The following is a 23926-nucleotide window of genomic DNA, read 5'->3' on the forward strand; positions in this document are numbered from 1 at the left end:
AGTATCAGGAGCTGCTATTAGGGGCCCAAGAACGAGAGGCATTAGCCGTCGAGCTCAGGTCTAACCTATTTCATTGTCGCTGGCAAGCCGATGGAAAAACATTAGGACCCCAATCCTTACGAGGGGGCGCCATAGGTGAAGGCTCTTCTCGTGAGGCAACTCGTTGGCGGTGAGAGGAGGTTGAGCAAGAACGCGCGGGCGCCTGCCGGCATTCAATCTCCCTGGCCCTGCGAGGAATCAGCTGGCGGAAGGCGGCTGATTGCTGTTTTGCTGCCCTAAATTTATCCACCACCGAAGTGACCGCCTCTCCAAACAAACCATTCTTAGAAACAGGGGCGTCCATAAGAAAAGATTTGTCCTTTTCCTTGATATCGGTGAGATTAAGCCAGAGGTGGCGCTCGTGCGGTGCCTCGGAAGCCGCAGAAGTGACACGGCGGGGGTTAGACGCGACCTTAGAAAACACTTCTACCCTCGAGCGCAGTACTCTAAGCCGCAGGCCATCACAGTGAGGGCAAGAAGAAAGGCCGCTAAGTGCTGCCTGTGCGTGATGTAAACCAAGCACACTACGCACCTTTCATGAGAGTCTCCCTTCGTGATGAACCTGGTACACGGTTCCTTACACTTCCGAAAATTCATCGCGTCCGCGAAGTGGAGTTAACAAGATAATTCCTAGGGCACAGATGATTCGCTTTCCTGAAGGAAATGAAATCTGAGCGAAATAGCGCGCGGCACCCAGGTATACGATGCGTACGCATGCGTGGGGCAGTGCCAAGCGCTATTTGGCCAATAGGATTGGCGGGATGGTATAGGGCTTCAGACATTCGTCACACCGAGAGGTGTTCCCATACGGTGACGTCACAGCAGCATCGAAGTGACCTATGAAAGGGAAATAGTAGTACAGGCAGATGGTATCATAATTTTGAAAAATCAGTAAGGAAACAGTTTTATGGAAGACATAGGAAGAAGTTATGATATAAAGATTAAGGTTTGGACATACAGGATTAAATTCAACACTTGCAATAATGGGGAAGCATGAAAATGGTATGTATTAGAAACAATAGAGCATGTGTTTTTTAAGTGTAATAAATATCATGATGAGCGTAATAGTCTTTTCAGCAGCATAAATGTAGTAATGCTTTCATCCATCTCAGAGAGTGAGTAGCCTACTGTGGAAGCTGGAGGAGCTGAACACGCAACAAAATATGTTGACCTAGGAACACATCTAACTCAGAAAAATCAGGACGTGCATTATACAGATACATCACCCATGCAAGTAAATAAGTTATACAGTAGGTGGCGGTAATACTTCAAAGGAGTGAATGGCCATATAACAACTAGAAGAAGAAGAAGATGAAGATCAGCCATTTCGTTTGAGGTGTTGACTAGTGATGGGATTTATGGCTCTTTGAGGAGATCCGGATCTTCGCGATCCGTTCCTTTCAAAGAGCCGTTCAAAAGAACAATTTTTTTGTTCTTAAATATTTAGTCAGTTTTAAGAAGCCAGCTTGGGGGCATCTCAGTTTATCCTGGAAATAATCACTGGGAGGAATGATGAGGTGAGATTTGTAGTCAAATAATTAAAACTCAGATATCACACACCAATATCTGAGTTTGAATTATTCTAACATATTGATTATTACCTCATTTGTCATGTGTGGACTATATTCCATAGGGTTGCACAAATCCCTCTGCTTAGACAGTGACATCACTATTTTGGATTTACCTTTAGTACAAAGTGTGTGTGTGTGTGTAAAGCTACGTTGACTTATGTTATTCATACAATACCTACTCAAATAAACATCAAAAACAAAGCCGGCTGCAATGAATTTCTGTGCAAAACAGCTTTTACTACAAACACTTTCACACAAGAACATTGTTATCACACAAGAACATTTTGATAGAAAACAAAAAATATTTAAAGTAGATAAAATTAGAATAAATAAAATGGAAATGTCTACATACTATTACTACTGTAAACTTTGCAAATAGGACATCAGCCCCTTCAAGTCAATGAACAATAACAAAGTGGGCAGCAATGAACATGCACAACTAATAACTAATATCATCACGCTATAAAGGGTTGGCCTGTGCTGGGTGCGCCCCTCCCCCTATAACTGTTCTGTCTCGCGGAGGAGCTCATTTGTGTGCATCTGTGTGAAATACGCATAGGAAAAAAGAAAGACAGAAAGAACGGCTCCCCTCCAGCCGCGACTCGGCTCCCATCGTTCATGTTTATGAGCCGTTCAAAAGAATCGGTTCGTTCGCGAACGTCACAACTCTAGTGTTGACATTTAACCGCAGAGTTCGGCGAACTAACGTCGTTGATATGTGCTCCGTTATGTTTCTAATATCAACTGGAATTTGGTTTGTTTAAGATATTCGATATAAACCCCAGTTAATGAGATTTTGTACGTGATTTCCTACGAAACATTCTATATTAAACGCCAGAGCTGTTGTTTTACACATATTTGCGTAGAATTGTCGGACGAGCTAACAAGTAACATTAGCTAATACGTTAGCTCTGGCAAAATGGCGGCGAATGCGGCACAGCAAGCTCCGACACCAAAATGGTAAGATTTCTCAGTTTATAAATCCTTCTAATCGTAACTTATGTCTTTGGCTACATCTTTTTAATGTTGAACGACTGATGCCATTACCAAACATGTATGATGTAAAAGTTTAACGTTATGTCTATTGGTTTTTAGCGTTCGCTAACGTTCGTTTGAATATATGCAGAGCATGATTCTACAGCGCTTCAGTCGTTTTTATAACAACTTTGATAATTCGTTAAAAAAAAACAATTTAGATTGAAGGCGTCGCTGTTAACATGAACATTGTAGATCAAATGACCTTTGAAAAGTTATTCCGCTTTGGAATTTGCGTTTGGCCTGTTTATGAAAGGCCTGATTACTGGGTAGATTTATCTTTACGTTTACGTAAACGTTTGTTTACTTAATTTACGTTTGGCTATTAATTAATTTTTAACCGTTATGGCAGTTAATCAACGTTATTTTAGTCCATTAATTATCTAAGCAAGTCACGGTATGTCTAATAACTATGTGCGAAACTTAATATAAAACTAACTTGAGGATTTTAAAATGTACGAGTATTATTACGTTATTTACTGGCTTAAGTTGTAGTCAGTTTAACTTGAATGAGAGCTGTGTTTTATGTGGACCAGGAGCTTATGTAGGTGCCCTGTACAGAAAGGTTCTAGAAAATATGGCGTAATCTAAAATCACATTCCCCCTGTTATCCACAGGCCGTATGGGAATAATTCAAGTGCTGAAAGCCAAGTCCATGAGAACCCAGAATGGGAAAAGGCCCGACAGGCTCTAGCCTCCATTAGTAAAAGTCAGAACTCTACCAAGACTTCACCAACCAATCACACGACCCAACAGGTTAGTGTTTTTTATGAATAGAGGTGTTTTCTAATTGCATTGCTTGAATATGCACGTTTTGTATGGGTAAATGTTTTAATGTTTTGTTTTTTGTTAGACTGGACCTTATCAGGCAACAGACCCTTCTGCAATGCAGCAGCAATACTACCAGCAGTGGTATCAACAGAACCAACAACCGTATGCTGGTTACCCATATCCATATAACTACTACTACCCCATGCCTCCGGTAAAGAGCCAAATATGCTACTACATATTCTTATAGCATAAACCTACAGTTGAATCAAAATTAATTCAGACACCTTTAACATTTCACATTCTCTCATAGTTTGTTAGCTATATTTTAGAAAATGGTAATAAAATATGCAAAGAACTCCGTTATACTGTGTCAGAACAAATTCATCTTGTCAGATAACTTTGATAGAAAGGTATGTTATGGATTACAATCAGCTATAAATAATTCAGCTGTCAAATTGAAGTACACACTTGCCCAAGACCTCCATTCATCTTCAGAACACAAATTAAGATGTTTTTGATGAGAGCTCTCTGACCCTTCTATAGAAAGCAAGGATACTACCATGGTCAAGGCACAGAAACGTAGCAAGTACATCAGTGAAATAGTCCATATGACATCAGTATTTCAACCGTCATTTTACAAAGTTACGAGATACTTTTTGTGCTCAAAGAAAACAAAAATAACAACATTATTCAACAATTTGTCTCCTCTGGGTCACCCTGGCCCCATTTTGGAGCGTATCCACTCAATGTAAACAAAGTATGCTGTTCTGTGTCAGCTGCGGCACGCAGATTATTCAGATCAAAGTAGGACTATAGGGATGATTCAGGCTTGATTAGCCTGTGACACTACTTTTTGCTTACTTCAAAACTCAGTAGCATCTCTACAAAAATTAGTTTGATAGGGAGCTTTAATTGGACACTTTTAATTATAGCCTATAAATACAACAATCTTTGGCAGTATTCGGCACCATATGAATGCTCCGATACACAGGGTGCGTTTGCTGTAGCAGGGCAGACACACTGGAAGTGTTCACTCGGCTGGGAGCACAAAACAGTGCAAAAATGACTGAAACAGATCGCTGCTGCTTGAGACAGGTAGTAACCATTCAAAAACATGCCGCATTAAAAACGTGAAGCTGACAGTCGCAACGAAAATAGTGTGCGTGTTTATGATTATTAAGGTAATCTCAGGGCTTAAAGTATTCCGGCACCGTGCCGGATCTCCGGCGTGTGGCCATGAGGGAAAAAAAAATTATAATAATATTTGAGAGCCTGCGCATGCAGTTTAATATTTTCGATCCAATTTATTTCACCTACCAATCATATGAGAGGAACGCAGCTTTAACTAACGTTACAAGCCTAACAGAAGCAGAGAAGGGCGTGTCCTTGCAACACAGTATGATTGACGCCCATACGTCAATGTCACGTTAGCGTTGTCGGAGAAAAAAAAAATGGAGGGCAAGTTTATGCAGCCTGGGGATGATGTCCTAGACTCCTAGCAATAGATAAAGGACTCAAAAATAAATGGCGCTTTTTGGCAGTTGGTGCTAGAAACTGAGAGAGCCCGCTTGTTTCTGCCTGATTTGCTCGAGGAAGCTACTGTAACGTTATGCCAGCAGCGGTAAGAAAGTACTGGCTCGTTATGATTTATGTCGCGTTCCAGGCAACCCTTGTTTTTCCAACCTTAAACCCGTGAAAGTGCACTGGAACGGCAGTCAAACCCGTGACTTCCCACCCGTGAACTCCGAGGTCACACAGCACGCGAAACAACAGTGACAGCCCCTACGGATAACACTGCCTACGGATGCAGTGTTTATGCAAGTGGTACACGTTGAAAAATAGATTTTAGGTCAATGTAACGTTGCAATAAAATTAATAATCTAGCTACATTTCCTTGCGCTCAGAAAGTTTGGCATGACTTGCCTGGAACGGTACAAAGTTGTTAGTCGTGGTTTGAAATAGTGACTTACGAGCTCAAAAACCTGCCTGGAACGCAGCACCAGACTCTGGTCATAGAGCCGCTGCCCGTGCACTCAAACTTACCACGACGTTGCCTGGAGTAGAGAGGATTTTTCCTTCCTTCCCGCTCCCGCAAAAATGTTATTTTCTCCCGCTCCCGCCCGCAAACAATCAAGTTTCGTCCAGCCCGCAAAATCAGTATAGTTTTCTTTTTTTTAATACATTGCATATTCTGCCTGCTACTCTTTTATTTTTTTCACTTGCTCCCCTGTTGAATATAAATTTAAAAAAGAAACTGAAAATAAACAAATGTTTCGTTTTATTTGCGTTTAATTAAAAGTATGAAGATGAACAAGGATCTTAGAACATAGAAATACAGTAAAAAAGAAATGTAAATAAAAATATATACCTATAATAATTAGGCTATATAGCCTAATAAATTATATAATAATAATAATAAACCTGGATTTATTTCATGTTCAAAGGAAAAGTAGTTTATGGGGCCTGAGCAATTCATTCAAACATTTAACGAAAAATATCCTTATTCCTCAATAACAAAATAGACCAATTTTAAACATTTAGCTAAATAAATAAATAAAAAAAACTGAATTGACTAAAAAAAAAAAAAAACTGTATGACTACTTAATGTGCCAATGCAGGAATATCATGTCGTGTTGAGAGCTTCAGTTTAATCCGTCTCTGCTCCAGTATGCGACCGCAAATACTGAAAGCCCTCTCCGATGGTGCGCTAGCTGGAATGCAAAGTACATGGCGTGTTACTTTGCTTAATCTCGGAAATTCGTCTTTTCCACCTGTGGAGGACATCTTCCGGTCTGTGTGCTTCTAATCCATCCAACTTGGCATTTAAATATATCGCCATTTCGGAATCGAATTACACGTCGCTGTCTATGGTATCATCCGCATCCTCCCATTCCGCAAAGTCTATTTTATTTTATTATAAATAAAGGTCTATTTGTTTGTAGTTATTGTGTTTTGTTACATATTTCCACTTTGCAGGAGTCCCGCAAATAATTTTATTTTCCCACAACCCGTACACAGTAATATCTTGCCGCCCGCGTCCGCATTCACCCATCAAATATTGTCCCGCGCCGCACTCGGTGGGTGTGCAGGATTGCAGGTCTCTAGCCGGGAGCAACTATTAGCTGACACACCATTGTCACTCTGTTTACCATTTTTTTTAAGCACTTTAAGCTCTTGTTACTGTATTTTTGTTATTATCGTCAATATTTGAATTAAGTCTGCCTGTGGAGTTTCTCTCCAACACCCCCCCCCCCCAAAAAAAGTTCAGGCTCAGGATTTTTTTTTCCACTTTAACCCCTGTAATCTGCAGGAGGCACAAAAAGACAAAGTGTGAGTTAATCAGTGCGTCATGTATTAACTCCGATAAAGATGTTCTTAAGAATATGTTTGAGAACGTGAGAATTTTTCAAGAATTGCACTTAAGAACATTCTTAACCATAATGTAATGCCATTCTTAACGTCTATCGTACCATATGCAGTGAAAAAGCGCCATTAGTCCATGATGTCTAGTTTTTCTCTGTGATTTAAAAAATACTGTAATTAGTAGTAAACCATTTATGCTGCCTAGTTTTTTAAAATCTCTTTAATAAAAAGCTAGTACCACTTAACACAACCATTACAGCTGTCCTATTTTGTACGGTTTTAATATTGATTTTGTTTTTATATTTATTAATCCAGTATGGAGGACCATATCCTCCTGGACAGTATGGTGTTCCAGGGGGCTACCAGACACCCACTACACCCACTGGACAGGTATAGACCTCTTAATATCATTTTTAATTAGTGCTGGCCATGTGTGACACCTAGTTTTGTAAGTTTGAAGTATTTCATTGATTATCCCTACCTCTCTTTTTCAGGCCCCTGCTATGACCATGATGGAAGATCAGTCCTCCAGCTATTCCTCCCAGCCCCCTCCACCTGCAACCCCTCAGCCTCCCCCTCAGAGTCCTACATCCACTGACCAGCCCCCACCCCCTCCTCCACCCCCCATACCTCCCCCACCTAATGCCCAGTACCCCCCTCCACCATCCCAGAACACCTACAGCCCTAATGGTACCCTGCCATACAGCCCCACTGATTCAAACACTATGATGCAGGGCTACAATTCAGGACAGATTCGGCCAGGGTACCAGGGTTACCAAACTCCAGCATATCAGCCCCCTCAGCAGCAGGGTCCAGGTCAGGGCCTGTATGGAGGCCCAGGCAGGGTGGATGCAAAGAAACCTAACAATAGCAATATGAACAAAGGCGGCCAGCAGCTGTGGCAACGCATGAAACGTATGTGTCTCTATGCTTATGTACAACTTGTGCTTTTAATTATATCCTCCTAATTAGGGTTGTGCGATATGATGATTTTTGATCGTGGACTATAAAAATGTCTTCATGATCGGCTTTTGAAGAAATATCGTAGTGTCCTGATACAACGCACATTTTATCATCTGCAGTTCTGGCGCCTCCTCAATATAACGTTACTGTACAATGCCACATACCTTCACATCATTGTTAACTCAGCGGTAGAGTTACTCTCATGGGACACTGCACTTATTCGCAATCACAAAGGGACATTATTTGCATGTGCTTTAAAGCCTTGCCGGTTAAATGTTTTATTCACACGTTGGTCTGATGTGCGCTTTTATTTTTGTGAGCATACACCTGAAGTGCGCGCACTAAAAAGCCTTTCAAAATGCACCTGATTACTGAACTAAGTTATCTTTAGTGCTAATATTGTAATAATACCTGTATTAATTTCTTTCTAGTGCTCAGTACAAAAGATATTTTGGAGAATGCAGTTACCAAACAGTTGCTGGTCTACATTGAATTTGATGGTAGGAAAAAAAAATACTATAGAAGCCAATGGGGACTAGAAACTGTTTGGTTTTCCACGTTCTTCAAAATAGCATTTATGTTCAGCAGAAGAAAGAAACTCGTTCAGGTTTAAAATAACTTTTGATGGTAATGATGGTATAAAAATAAAAATGTAAAGTTTGGATAAAAAAAATAAAATAAAACAGAATGACAGAATTGACAGACCGATGACACAATTTTTAATTTTGTGTGAACTATTCCTTTAACACTAAAACTACAAAACACAGAGGATCAGTCAATGTGGTGTTGTATTTTTATGTTTGTTCTTTTAATTTCTTGAATGCTCCTGCTAAATACCTCCATTGTACCTGAAAATAAAGCTCTGTTTGTTTTATTTGTATATTATGTGGAGTTGTAATGTCTATCTTTGTAATGTCTTTAATAACCGTTAAAATAATGTCAAAACATGTTATCTTCGCCCACTTATCCTAAATATCTGCCTATTTAAATACCTTGAAAGGGTTTGTCTTTATAATAAGGCAAATTAGTTTGGCTGTACTACTCAGAGAAATAAGTGAAAAAATTAGTAAAACCAACATGACAAAGAAACATGAAAAAAATAAATATATATTTATTTTTTCCGTATCACCCACTACTACTCCTAATGTTCTTTTTCTTCCCTAACAGAGGCTCCTGGAACTGGTGCTGTCAAATTCAATCTACAAAAACGCCCATATGTCATGGCCAGTCAGAACTTTCCTTCAGGTGAGCAGGCCCCTGGATTGGCTTCCGCCACTGCGACAAACCCATCGCCTGGGTCTGTAGCTGCAACCTCTACTACTTCCACAGGAGCCGCCCAAACTCGGTAAGCGTCCTGGGAGATATTTTAAGTCGAGGTAATTCATTAGATCTGTGCTAATTTAAATGCAAGGTATCATCACCCATATTAACTAATTGTTTTTTTTTAATGTAATTTGAAAAATCTATGAAAACTATTTTTTGTTTTTTTTGTAGGCCTCAGGACTGGCCACAGGCTATGAAAGAGTATGTACAACGCTGCTTCACAGCCTGCGAATCTGAAGAGGATAAGGACCGAACAGAAAAAGTCCTGAAAGATCTTCTGCAGTCTAGACTACAGGATGGCTCTGCTTACACTATTGACTGGACCAGAGAACCTCTGCCAGAGTGAGTTCATTACTTTACACCCTTGGTTTAGTTCTGCATTGTTTCTTTATTCAGCTTGAGATCTGTTTTTTTCAAACGATTAACTACTGGCACTAAATGACCACTTGCTTTATCAGTTTGAAGCCAAAGCAGTCTCGCTGGGAGGCAGTTCCTCAGCGTTCTCAAGAAAATGCTATTGGGAGAGGTGGAGCCACCCGTGGCAGACTTGGGGCCAGGTTGGGTAACTACAGAAATGTCTTTTCTCAAAGAAGCCCCTCTTCAAGCTCCTCCCACTCATCCCGCTCCTCGTCACGATCCCCGTCACCTCACAGCCGACACAGGGATCGGAGTAGACAACATCGCAGGTAATGTGTAGGGCACTAATGTGCTTGATTTAATAATCTAATACAATCACTTTTTAATATAAATATGGAAGGAAATGGAGATCATTCGGGCTTGGTATCGAAGCCATATTGGCACCCAGGGGGGTGAACATCCGAGGAGCTCATGAATGCAGTATTTTAAACTTGCTCTGATGCCAGCAGGTCTGCTGTTAGCTAGCTCAGCTAAACGTGCTAAAATTAAATAAAAAAAAATGAATGCTGATTCCTTGACAATTTTTAAGCGACAGCTGAAAATTAATCTGTTGTCACTATTTGACCTCATCCTGAAAAAACCCTTAGTTTTCTCCTTTCTTTAATCTTTCCCTGTCTAGCTTGTATTTATTTGAACAATGCTTGAAACTTGGTATTACGAGCACTTACTGTGTGTTAAGCCCTATTCGTACGGGACTAGTTTTACAGGGAGTCGTTAGAGAAATCTGTGTTTTACAGACATACTTGGTGATTTTAATCCCGTCCGAATCTGCAACATCTGTGTTTTTCTCAAACAACCTCTATGATAATTCCAGAGCAAATTACCTACTGTTTTTCAGCAAACTCAGTGATCCTCTGAGAAAACTAATCCCATGCGAATGTCTGTGATTGCCAGCAATATTTTATTTCACAACGCGTTTCCTTGTGTGTTTTGGCCAAAGTGAATTAGATGCTCTTAACGCCCACGTTTGATATATTTGCTTCCCGGCATAGAAATAATAATAAAAAGAAAAAATCATGAGCCAGATTACGTAAACTGTTAATACTGAATATTGTAATATCAGCATCAGGTAAGATTACTTGAGTTCATTTATGTACTCAGTTACATAATGTTTTAATTACAGATGTACCTTTATGAAAATTAAACATGGGTTTAGCCTACTACAAAAAAAGAAAAGAAAACAAGTTAAACTAAAGAAACCACACATTAACATGGTTATTTATTGTGTAATTATACTTATGGTAATCAATCCGAATGACTATATGCAATGCACACATACAGAGCGCGTGATCTCTGTGACACCTAGATGCACAAAACAGACCCTCCCACCTCTGTAATAAACACGGAGATGTTAGTACCTTCCAAATTGGTACATGAAAATCGCAGACGTCAGGTGGTAAGAATCGAAACTCAAACGTAGTTTAGAAAACTGGTCCCGTCCGAATAGGGATTTATTCTGTGTCTTTTAACATGCTTCTATGAATTAAGAAAACAAACATGATGCGCTAGGGGCGTTAAAAAAAATTTAAGCCCATTGGGCCGGTCTGAAATGCAAGGCTCTTCTTTGTTTTATAATTTAAAACAATTATATCTTCTGTTTACTAAGTTACAGAGATAGCAATGCCTTTGTCGATATAAGAGAGACCCTAGAGTAGGGCTGGACGATTATGGCCTAAAATCAAAACCTCGATTAATTGAACATATTACCTCGATTACGATTAATGAACGATTATTTTGGTTTTGTTTTTTTTTGCCTTCATAGTTCACTGACAAGGTTTGTACTGTAAATATGATTGACTATCAGCAGTTATTTTATCTATGTTCGTAACATTTCTTACTAGGGTTGGGTATCGTTTGAATTTTATCGATTCCGATTCTTATCGATTCCTAGTTTCGTTTCCAATAAGATAAAAAATCCAATATAAAAAAAATTAAGTCAAACATTTTTACCAAGCATTCTGTTGCAGCTGAATAACATGAGCAAAAATAAGCAGCCTACAAAACACTGCAAGAGGAATTTTGCCTGTGATTTATAAAAAAAAAATACCATAGCAAAGACTAGATTAATATAAATTTCAAATATTAAAGTGTTAAAGACAAGTAATAAGATCAGTAATAAGAAAGGAACAAACAAATCAATTAGCAATATCATAAATAAACACAACTAAACTAAATTGCAGGTACAGAAACTGTAATTAAAACTTTAAAAACACTGCATAGTTTTCTTTTTATAAATAAAATAAAGATTAATCAAGTAAAGTTATTAAATATATTCTGTCAAGATCAGTGAATGATTTTCTTTTGTTCTTTGATTAACATAATTAGAGGGTACTCCAGGACAAGGTTTGATAACCACTACCCTAGAGTGTCAAATTCTGTTACTTCTGTGATGCATATGTTGAGTTTCTGCACAAGGTTTCCCTCTGGTGTCCATAATAAAAGAAAGAGATTACATGTGTTTATAACGCTATTGCAATTCCTATTTTGGGAAAGAAAAAAAATATAAGTATCAGTTTAGGCACCAGTACAGTTTTCAAAATATCAATTTGGCATCTGTATCGGAAAAAACAAAATCGATACCCAACTCTGATTTGGCAGATGACTGTGTTTGTCCTTTAGTGACTCTGGCTCTCAGTCAGACAGCAGCATGTCAAGTGATCCTCGACTTCCACTGTCCCGGCGGCAACAGAAGGGTGGCCGAGGCCGTGGGGCAGAAAGGGAGCGAGGTAGAGGAGCTGTGGGAGAGAGAGGGAGAGGAAGAGGCAAAGCAAACAGAGGGCGGAGGTGAGATATCATTGTTTGTACAAAGAAATTAAATTGCATTAACGCATTTTAACCCTAAAACAGGCAAGAGGGGAAAATGATCAAAAAATCATGTCACTTTTTATATCATCTGGACTTAAGTAAAAATCATTCAAAATAATCTTTTGTAATATTTGATATATTTTGGAATTTATGCGTTGTATCTCCAAGGATATGGTACCCTTTTAGGGTATAAAAAACAGCCCAAATCATCAATTATTTGATGCAAATATGGAATATTCAAAATAAGCTGCATGTATGAAATGTATAAGTGTCCTAAAATTAAGGGAATAAACATTTTTTTTTTTTTTTTTAAATATTTTAACGGTCTCATCTTTATTCTCGGGGGTGGGCAATCCCAACCCTTGAGGTCCACCGTCCTACATGGTTTAGCGCCATCTCTAAACAATCATATAATGTAATGTATGTAATCCTGAAGACTTTTGTCAGATTTTTCAGATGTTTGTTTAGGGTTGGAGCTAAACACTGCAGGATGGTGGCCCTCTAGGAGCAGGGTTGGACTCCCCTGTTTTACCATAAAATGAGCTGTGTGAAACCCTGCAAGAGAAAAATATAGTTAAAAATGCAAAGATGTAGTCAACTAAATGTAGTTTTATCCGCTTTACATGCTATATTAGCATATGCACAATTTTTTCTCAAAATAAATAGAAGGGGGACCGTGTACGTACAGGGCATGGAATGCGATTTCTAATAAGGGGGATCTGCTCTCTTTGATGTGATTTATAATCAGGGGTGCACATTAGTGGTCTGCATTAGGGATCGTTTTTTGATTTTATATGTATCGGCATAGCACCGATACGTGGCTGCTGCGTTCGCCGATAGTTTTTCCCGGCATTATTTACAGACAGGCGTCTCAGGCAGCTCTGTGTTGCTGGAGACGCTGCAGTACACACTGCCCGTCCCCCACTAGCAGAGTGCTGCAAGCCTGCTCTGGTAAGTTTTAAACTTTCAAAGCATAGTTTAACTCTTTGACTTAGCTGAAATATTGCCATACTCTTTAAAAGTGGAAACACGTTGCTCTATATGTGGGTGTCACTATAGCTATGAAAGTTTGTGGGTCAAAATGGAAAATGTGAATGCCGAATGCCTCGTCTATAAAACTGCTTGCCATTGTATTTAGGGAGCTGCAAATAGCTAAGTTATAGGCTATCCGTATGCATATGGCAGCTGTTACGAACACTGGTCATAGGATTAAATAACTCCGAGTTGCCGACGTTGTTCTGTCATTCCGTGGTATTTGTAGAGTTTTATTCAGTGACCACCTGGCTGAGGTTTGGACGCGTGCTCTTAAAAGAAGCGATGCGGTGTCGACTTGAATGCGGTGCGCTCGCTCGTTTGTCCAGGCGCGCACTTATGCCGTGGTGAGATGTTGTTAACATCTCAACTTTTTAGAATGCCGCAAGCGAGCGCAGGTCATGTGACCAAAAACAACAGACCTTTCCATGACAACATCGAAAGCTCAGCCAAACAGCTGATCGTAGCCGGACAGGGCAGGATTTAATTTCTCATCTCCATAAATGTATGTATTTTAACATAATGTAGTAGTAAAGGGCTAGAAATCCTTTGCTGATACTTCCTCGTCATTGTGGAGAGCGCAGTTCATGGTTGCATAGCAACGACAGACGCCACGGATGCGCAAGCACTTGTGAAAAGGAGAAAGCATTTTTAGACGCGATATGTGAACGTCCCCAAATTCATAATAAGCTGAGAATCTATTTGGTTTAAAATCGTTTTTGTTTTGTTTAAAATGGAGATCACAATTACATGTATCAGACTACTAGACAGAATAACATGTTCCAGTCTATTTAAAAAAAAAAAAATACTCATTTGAATCATTAATTCAAACACTTTTAAAATTAATTCGGTCTCATTCATAAATTCCTGTTTAATTAATGAATGATTCAGTTTTTTTTGATGATTCTCTTGAGTCTTCTTGAATAAATGAATTAATGAAAAAAATAAGTATTTTTGCCACCTACTGGAATAATGTAATCAACACAATCTTTATTTGAAGAGACTCCTTTCACGCCATTTTATTGGTTATTCCTTAAAATTGGCAAGAATAAAATAAATATTCTTCAAGTATTTGCCTTCCTCCCAAAAAAAATATTTATTATTAAAATAAATAATATTGATTAAAAATAACGATACCCAACCCTACTTAGACATGCTCATTTTATTTTATGTAGAAAAACATTAATAAATTACAAATCAAGCACTTTATTTCAATGGCTACTTTTCAGGTTTATTGTTTTCTTAAATTATTTAAATGTGTTGACAGTCAGGACATTTTGTGATGACCTGATTATATCTGTCTTATAATATGTCAGCAAGCAATAATTCATCATCAAGGCTGTGTTGTAGATGCTGATGAAAGCCTTTTACACTTGCACAATTAAACATATGCAGTACACCCATCCATATTAAGTTCAATAAATGTTCCTTTTTTAAATTGAGACTTGTTAACATTTGGTATCATCGTGTCATTTTTATGATGTAAAATGAGTGAGAAAAAGCAGTATTGGCTCAAGAAAATCTGCAGCCCGTATCGATCATCGGTATCAGCACAAAAAAAAAAAAAAAAAAAAATCCATGTCGGTCCCTAGTCCGCATACGTGACCAAAATAAAAAATGCACTATATAAATATGTTCTGACAGCGCATTTGTCTACAGACATGGTTGACAGCTGTTAATACACAATTACCATTTTAGATCACAAACTGTATTACCGTAATTCCTCAAATAAAAACCGGTAGTCAAATAAACGCCAGGCCTCTTATAGTGGCCGTGAGCGTGGTCAACACGGACAAATAAAGGCGGAGGGAAAATTTGTGCAGCAGAGCCAGATAACGAACGTACACGCCCACTGCTGGAGCGTTTCTCGTTCTCGAGTCAAGAACCGGTTGCATCGGTTTTCGGATCACCAGTCCACTGAACCGAGAACTGTTTCTGTCGGACATGTCCGATTCGAGATCCGAGGAGCTGATGAAACTGCGCATGTGTGATTCAGCGTGAAGCAGACTGACACCAAGCGTGTCTGGACTGAACTGGTTCTTTTGGTGATTGATTCTGAACTGATTCTGTGCTAATGTTATGATCTCTGTCCACTGGAACGCTATCACTTTTAATTTAAAACGGGTTATTTAAAACAATTACTTATCAAACAGATGGAATTAGAAATAAAGGCCTGCCTCTAATAAAAGCCTGCTTCCAATAAAAGCCTGTTACCTTCTGCAGTTCAGGTAAATAAAGGCCCTGGCTTTTATTTGAGGAATTACGGTATATAAGTTTTTTTTCAACCTGAAAGCATAAATCTAGGCTATGCCATGCCGTTTTCAAAGCACAATGCAAAACTGTGACATTCATCCACTGACGCTCTTTAATCAGCAGCGCTAAATCCAGAAGCGCCTACACTTACTTGCCGGCATCCTGCCAAAATAAAAGCCTGCTGATTTTAAGTTTGAAAAGATGAAAACGCATTTATTTATTTATTTATTTCTAGACTCTTTTATCCAAAGCGACTTAAAAATGGCGAATAAAGCGATTCTTCTTAAAGAGGCAAACAAAGAAAGTAGTAGTAAATATTAGCATATTATTTTTAAGTTTACTATAAAATAAATGTACTTGTATTTAATACTAGGACTGCCTTTTATTTTTAATAATATAATCACACACTAATTTAGTTTATTTACTATTATTGTATTTTTTTAAACTAAATAAAGTGCAATAATATTATAACTATTAATTATTTTTTTAATAGTTATATTTAATGGGTCACGCTTTATGCAATGTGAGGACCAAACCAAATCTCTGTTCTCTTATGAGAACCAGGCTGAAAAAAATGTGCACCCCTGTTTATAACCCCATCCAAGGATAATCCTTTTTTTATACCCTTATCTCAGGAGATACACATTTCAAAATGCGGGGAAAAAAAATTCAACAAAAAAAAATGACTTAATGTTTTTTTCAACATCTCAAGACAATGTTCACATTTAATACTAATGGTTTTATTGCATTTATTTCCTGAAAATTTTCTATATTTTCTGAATGTCCAGGCCCATGGATTTTGGGTCAAACTGACAAAACAAGCACAGAATATTGTGATTTGACCCCATACTCCAAACAACCTCAACTATTATAATGATAACAGTATTGAATGAAAAATTCTTCCTTGTGCCTCCTACAACAGACTAAAGAATATGTATCTTGTGTACATGTTGCCAGTTTTAGGGTTAAGGAATGTTTATCACATCTTGGTCAGTATGACAATGTAACCACTTTGAAACATTCGTCTTGACCTCATTAACCTTATTTTCTGACTTCCATCAGGAATATGGAAGACCTCTCTGGTGGTATTGGTAAAAAGCGGAAAGGTGGTAATGCAGGGCTTGACTTTCACGACCCAAATCGTGAAGCAAAGAAGCAGAGCCGGGCAGCACGCTTCCACACTAAACTACGCACTGAGCCCCTGGTGTTAAACATTAATGTTTTTGACCTCCCCAATGGCACACAAGAGGGACTGAGCTGGGATGAATGCCCCATAGTTGGCACCTGCCAGGACATTACCAAAAACTACCTGCGCCTGACCTGTGCCCCTGACCCTGCAACTGTGAGGCCCGTATCTGTGAGTGTTTCTCAAAGTGTTGATTCTCTTTAGAGATCGGTTTACTGGTTGTAGTTGTGTGGTCCGCACTGGATGCTGTGTGGGTTGTTTGTGGGTTGTACTCAAAAAGTGGTATGTATTTGGTATATGAAGCAGTTTACTTGAAGATTTGTATTGAATCTTCTGTTGTATTTTAGGTGTTGAGAAAGTCCCTGATTGCAGTTAAAACTCATTGGAAGTCCAATCAGGATTACTTGTACGCATGTGAACAAATGAAGTCAATACGACAGGATCTCACTGTGAGTAATTTTTACTAGTACTGCTTACCTGCCTCACATTTTTATAGTTTAGTGTCTTATTTTTGAATTTTTGTGTCATTCAAGGTTCAAGGTGTGCGTACAGACTTCACTGTGGAGGTGTATGAAACGCATGCTCGCATCGCTTTGGAAAAGGTATGTGCATGTAATGGTAGCTTTGATTGAAAGGGGCTTTTTTCTTTTGTACTAAACCCACATTTCGTCTTATCAGGGTGACCATGAGGAGTTCAACCAGTGCCAAACCCAGCTAAAGGCACTGTATAAAGACTGCTCATCGGATAACGTGGGAGAATTCACTGCCTACAGACTTATCTACTATATCTTTACTAAGAATTCTGGAGGTATAAAAAGCCTTTTTTGTAGAATAAACAGTTTTTCAGTCCATTTCATATATTCTCAATCTCACATTAAGTCATTAATGCCTTTTGCTAAAAATATTTTTTATAGACCTGACAACCGAGCTTGTGTACCTGACCCCTGAGCTCCGTGCTGATCCGTGTGTAGCTCATGCTCTTGAGCTCCGTACTGCCTGGGCACTTGGAAACTTCCACCGGTTCTTCAAACTCTATCGGAATGCTCCACGTATGGCTGCTTACCTTATCGATAAGTTTTTGGAGCGTGAAAGACATCTAGCGCTGAGGGCTATTCTTAAAACGTGAGTGCAGGTGCCATCCAGAATGCTTACTTAAATTATGCTTTTGATGGTTTGAAGTCTAAAGTTTTCTCTCTTTTTTTTTTTTTTTTTTTTTTTTTCTTTTCTTTTCTCTGTTATAGATTCAGGCCCTCTGTGCCGGTGGAGTATGTGCAGTCCAGCTTGGCCTTCTTAGATTTAGACTCATGTTTAGCATTTCTAACAGGGCTTGGGGTTACATTCACCCCCTCTGACCCCAGCAGAATAGACTGTAAAGTTAGCTCAGCCATTCTTACAACTTCGTAGTATGGGAAAAGGGTGGGGGTTGACCAGAGAATTGGCTTTTATAGAGCTTAAAAAGACAAAACTGTGGATAAGGGACCAGATATCTACACAACAGACAGACACACTCAGTCTTGAGTTGATCATATTAATGAAAGATATCTCAGATTTTTTTTTAAACTCTTGTAGAGTGATGGACTTTCTGACAGATGACACATTCACATACAGGGACTAGGTGCCATATTCAAGACCCAGTATAGCCTATTCACACAGCCCATTTAATTAAGTATTAGACAACCAGTTTACTTGCACACTATCCCTTACACCTTAGTTAAAGGAAAAAGAGGCAAAGATCTGATGGGGTTGGGTCAGCAGGTCATGTCAGGTCCCACATCACAAAAAAGCTCAAAAAAAGCATTTTAACAGTGTTGTGTGTTCTCATGTTTCTCTCCCCTCAAGCAAACAGCTGCAAAGTTCAAGACCTGAAAACATCATGGTTAACCAAGAATATAATGTGGGCCAGTTGCCACCAACAGTGTACCAGCTCATCAAGTCTGTGTGAAGCCAAAGGATCCTTCTGCAAGGTTTTGGTCATCTTTAATGGACTTTAAAGCAAAGTGAGCTTCAGTGCAATCCTTCAATCAAGAAGAGGATGGTTTGTATTTCCCATCTTTCTCTTTGCCTGAGATGTCTTCAGTGGGTCACTGGTGGAGGTGCTCTGTTAGATCTCTTGGCTCCCTTCATCTCCAGGATCCTAATGCTGATAATGCATAATATTTGGACTGAGCTATAACAAGACAACCACCATAAAAAAAAATGCAGATTAGGCCCTGTTCTGCATCATGAATTCTGCGCCCTTCCCACACAGTCTTCTCTCCCTCTCCTGCATGTCATCAACTTTTTAAGAAGCACAAATCAGAGACTCCAAACCTTTCACTTACACCCCAGCTGTGATCTGAATAGGGCCGACCATTCTAAAAATCATCCGACTCCACTTAGGGCATTCATTCACCACTAGGTTTGACCAGCAGCTTCTGAAGAACAAAGTCTCTTACAAGGCACCCCCCAGCATAGAAGGTCCCTAAGCCTAACCTGCAGTCAGCCTGAAAAGGAAAAGTAATTCAGAAGGAAAAGCAAGCTCTGATTTCCTTCACAGCAAGTTGGTGGGCTCTCTCGTCTCCTCTTCAGATGGTGATCTCCACTAGTCACCTCACAAGGACATCCACTGTCCTGCTGGGGTTTGGAAACGCATGGGTTTGTATGGCTCCTTAAGCTTTGGCCACGTCTACTGTTAATGGCTGGTAAGAAGGACTTGATATTTTGAAAGCGTGGTGAATCTTCGTTCCTCTTGGGTTGAGGTGTTACCACTGTTGAACAGCGTGCTTGGCTTGGTATCTGTTAACCCTTCTGGCAGGTAGTGAATTTATTTCTCATTTAAGAATGGGCCTAATACTGAACCCTGATGCACTTATCTGCAAGATTGATACCAATAGATCCATAAAAAAATCTAAAGGGTCTGCTCATTTTACATGGATATGACTATGATATGTGATTTATAGTGAAAATCCAGAGTTTGATATGGTATCATGGTCTTAATATAGCCAGTGATTGAAGTATGAACACATTGTAGTAAAAACGTTGTACCTATTCAAAGTATTACAAAGTTAACTGACTTCTAATGGACTGATTTTAAAATTGGAGTTACTACTTAATTTTATTGTAAATGAACGAGGAGCATGTGCACCAGCATTTGCTTTTTGACGTAATTAGGTTTATTTAATGTTAAGATCTAGCATGGATAATGCTTGGGTCTGAAATATGTGTGCTTTTGCAAGATGTGCTCAGGGCCACTATGAGCAGAAAGCATCCCTTACACCTCGATGGTGAAATTTGTACATATGTGCTCACGTAAATAATGTGAGAATGGAGTTTTTTTTTTTTTTTTATATATATGGCTACTTTGATTTCATAGATTGTTTGTACAGTGGTAAGTGTCGTTTTGAACTATACATTTATTTTGCTGTCTGTTTTAAAAGTTTACATATAATATTTTGAGTGGTGAGCATGTGCGTATACTGATATGCAGTTTAGTGCAAATAATTGAGATTTTCGGATTCAAGTTATTCTAAAGTTTCTTTTTCTCCCTAGACATTTAATACGTTAGGAATTAAAACAACCAGTCCACACTCATGAAGGAGTCATGAATTAATATGCCAGATCTTTCCCTTGTTGATCATTACTTAATATTTCCAAGGAATTTTTGTCATATTTCTTTCCTTTGTTTCTTAAATCATCCTAGCTTTGTGACACAAAACAATGATAGAAAGATTTGGTTTAAGTACAAGTTGTTTTGTTGTTGTTTTCCCAATGTACTTAAGTTGGGAAATGGTTATAATCAAATATTTCTAGCTCATTTTGTTTTTGGTTGTACATTGTAAATGAATTCTTTGCTGATGCTGCTGGTTGCCACACTGACTTTGCTCTCCTCTCCTCCTCAACCCCTCCTACCCCTTGTTCTCCTCTCTCCTCCTGCGCTCCATTACCAGATTCTCTCTCTCTTCTTGCAGTCATGCACATTTGGAGCAAAGCAAGAGATGAAAAGATGAGGGCAAAGCTAATCCAGAGGCACACTGGAAAATGGGCATCAAGACATCCAGACATCAGCCAAATGAGATTCTTCATTGTGCCTGTTGTTGTCTAATGCATTTGTCATTTTGAGGAGAGCCTGGTTATTTCAGTTTGCAATGTTTTTCTTGATGCCAATCTCAAAACCTTTATGAAACCATGACAAATCCACCATGTCAGTCTGAAGATGATGTATGGGTATTATTTTAGGAATTGCCTCATTCAGTGTTCAGTAGAATTGCCGCTGTATGTTCAGGTGTGTCTTCTCTTATCTTTGCTTTTTTTTTTGCCCCCCTCTAAATGTATTAAAAGGTGTGTTTTGACTGCCCTTTTTTTTTTTTTTTTTTTTTTTTTTTTGCATTTGCTGTATACTGCTGTATTTTGTGTTCTGTAGATAGACTGGGTTTTCTGACGTCTAACTTTTGGGTTTAATATAAGCTGTTAATTTGCAAACTGGACATACCTGGACATACAGATGGTTAGACATTTTCAAGAAATCCATACATTAATGTCTCTCAGGTGTTAAAAGCTCACTGCAGTTTTTAATGGTAATGTTGATTGGCTGCCCATAATGCTTATTACTTAAGGATTGTCCAAAGCAATGTTGATTGTCTCAAATGATACCAGTTTATTTAAAAAAAAAAAAAAAAAATAATGGATTGTATTTTTAGCCCTTGCTTTTGTTGTGTAATATTTTCACAGCGGTATTACTAACAGTCTCATCCCCTCTCTTCAAATGTTGCCTGTCCTCTTGCACTTCTAATTTCTTTAACATCTTTCCTCTGCATCAGCTCTTTGCTTTTCATTCAGTTCATATTGTTTTAGATTTGCATCTAATTGTTACATCATTTCAACTTGAGCCATTGACTCTCTTTGCATTCTCATCTTTAATATTTTTTTCAGCAATCTTCTTTCTGCATGTTCCTCTCGTCTCCCTCTTCTTTCCTATATTGTGTTTTGTAATGCAATGTTGTGATGGGTTTATATGTAGTCAGTGCTTGGCAGTAAGTATTTCGACAGGACTGTACTTGCATCTGTTTTTTCTTTTACAGCTCAACCTCTCAAAGTCCTAGTATCTCTGCCCTATCTAGAGCTCCGTGTTCATAAACAGTGGAGTTCTTAAAGAAAATACTGCCGTTTGTAGATGCTGATTTGTACATAATGTACCTACCTTCTTATCTTGAGAGAAAAATAAAGAATTAAATCTGACTTTTTTTGTTGTTGCTACTTGAAACTTAAGTCTGCAAGTTGCAAAGGTTTTATTTGTATTTGCACCCTATCGCCTTGAGGTGCAAAACAAGAATTTTGTCCAGTACAAATATTCCATGACTTTTTTTTTTTTATTATTCAAAATAGCTGTATATAAATACAGAAAATAAGATCCTTGTAGTTCGGAAGCAAGTAATCTGTAGGTTATTTTGTGTACATGTTGATATAACAGTGATTTATGCATTATAGATTACATTACTGTTCAAAATGGGTAAATACTTAAAAGGTTTAATTGTGAAAAAATATTTAAATGCGTGTGTGTGTGTGTGTGTGTATATATATATTTACAAAATATATACAGAAGATATTCTGAAGGATCATGGGACAATGGAGTAATAGTTGCTGAAAATTTAGTTTTCTCTCAAAGGAATAAATATTTTAAAATAGAAAAGTTGATTTAATTCAACATTTGTAACAGTTTGGGTTTTTTACAATTTACCGTAACTGTCTAGTTATTTTTTTTTTAAAGTGACATTTAAAAAAGGAAGGAAACAAAAACTCCAGTACACTTTAAAGGGGTGATAAAACACGATTTCACTTTTCTAACTTTAGCTAGTGTGTAATGTTCCTGTTTGAGCATAAACAACATCTGCAAAGTTACAACGTTCAAAGTTTTAAGCAAAGGGAGATATTTGCTTTTAAAGAAATCCATTTCTAAGGACTACAGCAAACGGCCGGTAGGGACTACACGACATTCCTCCAGGGTTGCTGACATCACTAAGCCCAAAACCCCTCCTCCGAGAATAATAAATTAGGGGTGGCGGGGTGGGGAGCGAGGCCATTTTATATTGCTGTGGAGATTGAGAAGAGTTGTTGTATGCTGGAGTGTCATTGCCGCGATGCCGACGAAAAGCTATTATTTTCATCCGGATTGCAGGTCCACTTTGTTCAGCCTTCCTAGGGACGGGGAAGTTAGGGATCAATGGTTAAAATTTATTTTTAACTCGGTCCCTCAAAATTATTACCCAAATCTCGCTCTCTGTGCTGCTCATTTTACGGAGGAAAGCTTCCACAATCTTCGCGAGTTCAATGCAGGATTCGCCCAACGGCTTGTCCTGAAAGATGGAGCAGTTCCAACTTTAAAAACAGAAGCTGTTTACGGGCCACAACCTGTAAGTATGACTTATTTTTCGTCGATGTGTTTTACTGTAATAGTTTGTATTGCTTATTGTACATTGTATCAAGGAAGTGAACAAATAACAACGCTGTTTGGCTCAGCAAACCAGTTTGTTAAATGCTCATTCATGCATTCGACAAACCCCTAATGTTAACGTTACAAACTTTTTTTCTTAATCTCAACAGCGAACTTGGAATTAGTGTATATCATTATTTGATTAGAGCGTTTATGTATTGTTTATCTACATGTTTGTTTATCTGCAGGCATGCTAAACATGGTTCTGTGTTTGATTTGGCTACTATAGTAAATCCAATGTTTAGTGTTCGTTTTGGGTTAATAGTTATAGCGACAGATATTTGGCTATAAGCGTTCTAAAAATACAAAAGTAACGATTCCATTCAGTACCGATCTTCACTCTTTAATAAAAAAAAATCCCTTTGAGGACTAATATAATTTGTTAGAACAATTATATGAAATTCTTGCTTATGAAGCTTATTTTTTGTGGTCCAATGATTATTATCCAGTAATTAATTTTTTCCTACTATTTTACATGACAAATGTATGTTTTAAGCTGTAATTTGATCATTGATTACATATTGTCATTATTTCTTACAGACATTATTTCTCAGCAGGGTTCGAGTTCCCAAGAGCTCCACACTTATCATATGCAGTTCTAGTACATATTGTCTTTTTTTATTATAATTGTTATACCGGCTACTGAAACTTATGTGTATTAGAAAGTGGCTTATGTTTCTCACTGTAAAAAAATTGTAATAG

The 23926-nt window shown here is 38.3% G+C and overlaps 1 protein-coding gene across 1 annotated transcript; it reads left to right on the plus strand.

Moving 5' to 3' along the window:
- The first annotated feature begins 2287 nt into the window (after positions 1-2287).
- On the plus strand, positions 2288-20244 carry leng8 (leukocyte receptor cluster (LRC) member 8). The gene is made up of 15 exons (XM_059567619.1): positions 2288-2570; positions 3263-3401; positions 3499-3627; positions 7095-7169; positions 7274-7694; positions 8910-9087; positions 9237-9407; positions 9524-9751; positions 12102-12266; positions 16635-16929; positions 17106-17207; positions 17292-17360; positions 17437-17566; positions 17673-17880; positions 18000-20244. Exons 1-15 carry the CDS (start codon positions 2530-2532, stop codon positions 18160-18162), a joined length of 2514 nt encoding a protein of 837 aa, XP_059423602.1. The 5' UTR covers positions 2288-2529; the 3' UTR covers positions 18163-20244.
- Positions 20245-23926: the final 3682 nt, after the last annotated feature.

This window comes from Carassius carassius, chromosome 15 (assembly GCF_963082965.1).
Source record: "Carassius carassius chromosome 15, fCarCar2.1, whole genome shotgun sequence".
In the NCBI taxonomy this organism is placed as follows: Eukaryota; Metazoa; Chordata; class Actinopteri; order Cypriniformes; family Cyprinidae; genus Carassius; species Carassius carassius.

Bases quoted from the DNA above. Each gene is read 5' to 3' on its own strand.
- leng8 (XM_059567619.1), top strand. From the start codon at position 2,530: ATGGCGGCGAATGCGGCACAGCAAGCTCCGACACCAAAATG. The intron at 3,628-7,094 runs GTAAAGAGCCAA...TTATTAATCCAG, and splicing joins ACTACTACCCCATGCCTCCG to TATGGAGGACCATATCCTCC. The intron at 17,361-17,436 runs GTATGTGCATGT...TCGTCTTATCAG, and splicing joins CTCGCATCGCTTTGGAAAAG to GGTGACCATGAGGAGTTCAA.